Source organism: Perognathus longimembris, chromosome 5 (genome assembly GCF_023159225.1).
Source record: "Perognathus longimembris pacificus isolate PPM17 chromosome 5, ASM2315922v1, whole genome shotgun sequence".
Taxonomy (NCBI): Eukaryota; Metazoa; Chordata; class Mammalia; order Rodentia; family Heteromyidae; genus Perognathus; species Perognathus longimembris.
In genome coordinates, this window is record NC_063165.1 from 26,655,432 (window position 1) to 26,661,406 (window position 5,975).

At 33.6% G+C, this 5,975-nt stretch overlaps 1 protein-coding gene across 1 annotated transcript; it reads left to right on the forward strand.

Moving 5' to 3' along the window:
- Positions 1-1,620: 1,620 nt before the first annotated feature.
- Htr1f (5-hydroxytryptamine receptor 1F) lies at positions 1,621-2,768 on the forward strand. Its single transcript, XM_048345955.1, has one exon. The coding sequence runs from the start codon at positions 1,650-1,652 to the stop codon at positions 2,745-2,747; it is 1,098 nt and encodes a 365-aa protein (XP_048201912.1). The 5' UTR covers positions 1,621-1,649; the 3' UTR covers positions 2,748-2,768.
- Positions 2,769-5,975: the final 3,207 nt, after the last annotated feature.

The following is a 5,975-nucleotide window of genomic DNA, read 5'->3' on the forward strand; positions in this document are numbered from 1 at the left end:
AAACCAAAATAGCATTGACAATACAAACACAAATAGAGGACCAAATATTCATCACTTCTAAGGTGTTTGTAATATTCATCATTCTTTATATCTGATTGTTTATGTTTTTGTGATATCTTTATATAAAATATAAAGTATCTAAATTATTATGCTATCAGTTATAAAAATGAAACATTACCACATTAAAATAAATACATTTAAGTTATTAGAAAATATAGTAATAATTATAACTAAACATAACATCTCAGATTTCAACCTCTGTCTTTTCCTAACAATCAAGTCATTGATAAAGAATTATTAAAGAGGGGCTGGGGATATAGCCTAGTGGCAAGAGTGCCTGCCTCGGATACACGAGGCCCTAGGTTCGATTCCCCAGCACCACATATAAAGAAAACGGCCAGAAGCGGCGCTGTGGCTCAAGTGGCAGAGTGCTTGCCTTGAGCGGGAAGAAGCCAGGGACAGTGCTTAGGCCCTGAGTCCAAGGCCCAGGACTGGCCAAAAAAAAAAAAAAAAAAAAAAAAAAGAATTATTAAAGAAAGATTAATGGAAAAAATCTTATAAAAAGTATTCATCTTACTTCATTACACTGATTTTTTTTTAATTTTTGTCATGCTCAAGAACGGAGCTAGAGCCTTGCATATAGTAGGCGGATGCTCTGTCACTGAAATAGCTACATCCATATCCTTTAAGAAATTTTGAATTAAGTAAAGGCATAAACTAGAGCAGGAATTATAACCATGAGTGAAGTATCCTCTTTCAGAAGGTGACATTGTAACTGCAATAGAGACTTACAAAGAAGAATAACTTTTCTTTTTAGAGCAGGTATCATTTATGAACAAACTCTCCTCATTTGCAAGTTGAGCTCCTGAGTAACTTGTTCATTTATCATTATTATAATGGGTTATATGTTTATATGGTTATTGGATTCCAACTCATCATATTTAAACCAAATTAACTGCTTACATGTATAAAGATTTCTAAATGCTCTGACATTTTCTTAACTTTATTTTTACAAAATGACACAAAATTCTAGATATACTGATTTTTTTAATTTATTTCCAATTATATAACCTCTATATCTTGAGATAAAATATGGTAAAAAAAAAAAATCCTTTAGTTTCCATGAGAGCCCAAAAATAATGTTCTCAATGAAACTTTGACTTAAAGATAAAATGATTTCTAATAATGCACTTAATGTTACTTTTTATACCTCATTATGTAAGTATATATTAACAATATTTCATTTTCATTTTTGTCTTCAATAAACCAAGAGAAAGATAGCCAGGATTAATGTAGTTTAATATATTGTATAGTTAACATAGTTTCTATTATTGTGAGAATTTAACAAGTAATTGGGTAGTTTCCTCACCAAAAAAGAAAAAAAATGTTTTATAAAGCTATATTGTAAGAAAGATTTGAAAGACACTATCTGTTGTTATTTGCTTTGGATTACTTAAATGACAGAAATGTTCTTTAATCTGCACTCCATTTTCTTAATCCTTACGATATTCTGGAAAACATGCACATAGTCTCTTAAAAGGAGTGTTCTACAAGAAAGAAAAAAGTCCCAAAGCTTTCTCTGAACTGTTTTTCCCCTCCTTTATTGCAGGTACCCATTTTTTAGTTTATTAATCTTTTTTTAAAAAAAAATGGATTTCTTAAACTCATCCGATCAGAACTTGACCTCAAAGGAACTGTTAAACCGAATGCCATCCAAAATTCTGGTGTCCCTCACGCTCTCCGGGCTGGCTCTGATGACAACGACTATCAACTCCCTTGTGATTGCTGCCATTATTGTGACTCGGAAGCTGCATCACCCAGCCAACTATTTAATTTGCTCCCTTGCAGTAACAGATTTTCTTGTAGCTGTCCTGGTGATGCCTTTCAGTATAGTGTATATTGTGAGAGAGAGCTGGATCATGGGACAAGTCTTGTGTGACATTTGGCTGAGTGTGGACATTATCTGTTGTACCTGCTCCATCTTGCACCTGTCTGCCATTGCTTTGGATCGGTATCGGGCTATCACAGATGCCGTGGAGTATGCCAGGAAGAGGACCCCCAAGCAAGCTGGCATTATGATTACAATCGTTTGGGTTATATCTGTGTTCATCTCTATGCCTCCTCTCTTCTGGAGGCACCAGGGAACTAGCCGCGATGACGAATGTATCATCAAACATGACCACATCGTTTCCACCATTTACTCAACGTTTGGAGCCTTCTACATCCCACTCATATTGATTTTGATCCTCTACTACAAAATATATAGAGCAGCAAGGACATTATACCACAAGAGGCAAGCAAGTCGCATGGCAAAGGAGGTGAATGGTCAAATCCTGTTGAAAAGTGGTGAGAAAAATATTAAACTGGTTTCCACATCCTACATGCTAGAAAAATCTTTATCTGATCCATCAACCGACTTTGATAAAACACATAGCACAGGAAAAAGTCCCAGATCTGAGCTCAAACATGAAAAATCTTGGAGAAGGCAAAAAATCTCTGGCACAAGAGAACGCAAAGCAGCTACTACCCTGGGATTAATCTTGGGTGCATTTGTAATATGTTGGCTTCCCTTTTTTGTAAAAGAATTGGTTGTTAATATCTGTGAAAAGTGTAAAATTTCTGAAGAAATGTCAAATTTTCTGACATGGCTTGGTTATCTGAATTCCCTCATAAATCCACTAATTTACACAATCTTTAATGAAGATTTCAAGAAAGCATTCCAGAAACTTGTACGTTGTCGATATTAGTTTCAAGGAAGTTTGTTATGAAAAGGCAGAAGTTTTAGTTTTGTAGAGGGTTACAAAAATAAATGCTAACATATAAAATTTTAGAGAAAGCATATTAAAACTAAAAAATATATAGTTTATTATTTTAATAGCACCACAAATATAAAATATATTGATTTGGCCATCATCTTAGAGCACTCAAAAATAGAAAATAATTTATGCAGGTTATAAATTACAGTTTGTCTATGCAATGTACATAAAAATCCGCTGCAAATATATATATATGTGTGTATGTGTGTGATATTAATGAAAATTATTTCCTAGGTTTTTATGTTATAATTACAAAGGAATTTTCAATAATTCCCATCCATAATTTTTATATAATCTTATTATTTTATTCTGTAATTATTTTATAGAAAATATATAATTTCACTAAAATTTACATGCTTTTTTATATCTAATCACTCACCCTTTCTCCATCTCTAAGCAAAAGGGAAAAGAAGAAGAAATTACAACTACTACTTGTTTTGGGTTGAATTAATACAGAAATCAAAGAGGTTGACCTTGTATTGAAGTAGTAAAGAATTGTCGGAGAGTAGATTAAATATGGCATAAACAATAATTCTGACTACTAAACATGTGATACTTAATGTGTTCTATTTGTTTGAAAGGTATCATAGCCATGTATCACCATTTGAATCAAAGCCTTACTCTAGGAGGTTTGGAGTGAGGAGGTGTTATAATTGTCCCTTATTTACTTTGAAGTGAAATATAAGGCACTTAATGCCCTAACTTACTCTTGTAATATTTATATGTCTAATACTTTTTAAATTTCTTAAAATATATTTTAACTCTGTTAATGTTAACAAGCTCAATTATTGTGCATGTTTTGCTTTACACTTCCTATCCATACCTTTGAGTTCAGTGTTTTTTTTTTCTTTTTATTAGCCAAAATATAATGGGAACTCTTAGGGGTTTCAGTGGATTCAGAAAAATCTTTAGATTTCCAACAGTTGAGAATGAACCAGATTATGAAGGCCTTTCACAAACCAAGATGATTAAAAAAAAAAACATGCTTTTTTTGTATTCTTTTATAACAATGCTAGAGATAAAAATCTAGGCCCTCTACATGCTAGCCAAGTGCTATACCACTGAGCAGTATATTCAGCCAACACATAGTCCTTAAAACTACAACTTTGTGTGTACAATAAAATATTCTTTCCTGGTGGGGTGATTATGAGTATAGTATATCATTTTTAATGTAGTTGTGAGAGTGTTTTTTTCATGTATTTTTATTGCTCCTATAATGGTGATGTACAGAAGAGCTACAGTTACTTAAGTCAGATAAAGAATACATTTCTTTTTGAACAATGTCACCGCTTTCCTCACTGTCTTTCAGTTTTTCTCTTCCATCTCCACCCACAAGTTGTATAGTTCATTTTTAACCAAGTGTCTTGTGAATACCACTGTTGCATTTGTTCACCATTTTTCCTCCCGTTTCTGTGCTCCCTCTTACCCTTCAAAAGACAGATAAATAAACAAAGAAGACAACTGATAAAAAACAGGGCTTTCTTTTTATGTAAGCTATTGGAAATTGTACCAGGTAAAGACATAAGAAGGAAATATAGAAAATATATCTTTCTGTAATATATAATCATATTCTTAAAAAAGACATAATACGAAATGAAAACTATACTGCAACAACAAGTCTATGACAAGGAAGTTCTATCACATAGTTACGATGGTGCACAGAGAAAATAGATCAAATGTGGTGCAAACACAGCAGGAAATTTTTATAAATCCTGAATCTTGCCAGGCTCAAGGACTCAGGCCTATAATTCCAGCTATTTGAGAGGCACCTCTAGGGAAATCATGTTCCCAGGCTGACCCTGTTGTTTCAACTAGAGCAAAGTGTCTGGAGTTATGGCTTGAGTGAAATAGGTGCTTGCCTAACAAAAACAAGTCCTGAGTTCAAACCCTATTACTGTAAAGAGACAAACAAAAAAAGAAATGTATCTAAAATGTCAAAATAGATCCTATCATTTTCCACTTACTTTTCTTTCTCCATTATTACTTAACAAATGACTTTTTGATTTTTAAGGACCTGACAAAAGATTTTCTAATTAAATTTGTCTATTTATATCCATCTCAAGAACTCATATGTTTATATTAGGAAACTCTAAGAAACACCCATCAACAACTCAAGGACAAGTTTCAAACAAAGGGGCTGGAAATTTGGCCTAGTGGCAAGAGTGCTTGCCTTGTATATATGAAGCCCTAGGTTCGATTTCTCAGCACCACGTATATAGAAAAGGCCAGAAGTGGCACTGTTGCTCAAGTGTCAGAGTGCTAGCCTTGAGCAAAAAGAAGCCAGGGACAGTGCTCAAGCCCTGAGTTCAAGGCCCAGGACTGCCAAAGAAACAAAACAGAAAAAACAAGTTTCAAACAAGGTGATGCTCAGCCAAGTACAAATATTGTACTCTGTTTTGAGTTGGAATGAAGCTTAAGTCTAAAAAACTAATGTCCCAAGTGAAAGGGAAATTGTATCGCCATTTCCAGTATGGGGAAAATCAAGTTTGTTTGTCTGTGTGTACAAGAGCACTTTTTATCCAAAGGGCCACACAATCTATTGCAATAATTATCACATTATCTGGGTCCCTTACAGGCTGAGGGAAGAGATCAAGCAACCTCTCATGAACAAATAATAGTGATCTCTCTCTAATGGTTTTAAATGGTAGCTAGTTCAGGGGCTAGTGATCTGCAATTTTATACTTTCTTTGAACTTTAGGTAGAATACATTTAATTTAACATGACATTTATATTTTATTTGTTTGCTAAAGATGGGGACTCGAACTCAGTACCTGATGCTTTTGCTCATTGGTTGAGGTTCTACCAACTGAACATGCCTCCAAACCTCTAACATGCTATATGCTTTCAGGAAAAAATTACAAATTACCAAGGCAAAGAATTTTTACAGTTTTTTTCCACATCTCTAGTGTAGAAACCATTGATTCATATAGTAGGTTAATGAAAGCAGAAGAAAATATTGCTACCATAAAATGATCTAATATGAGTTTACACCCTGCAAGAATTTTATACAGTAGCACTAGAAATTTAAATAATGGTTTGAGTTTTTGATCCAATTCTTTTCAAAGAAAAGATGAATAACAAGTGAAGACCAGAAACCAAAGAAGAAAAGAAGCCAAACAAATATATCAGCCTATTGCTCAGACATCAGTAATCAGACAT

Excerpts from the sequence above, each read along its gene's own strand:
- Htr1f (XM_048345955.1), top strand. The coding sequence starts at position 1,650 with ATGGATTTCTTAAACTCATCCGATCAGAACTTGACCTCAAAGGAACTG.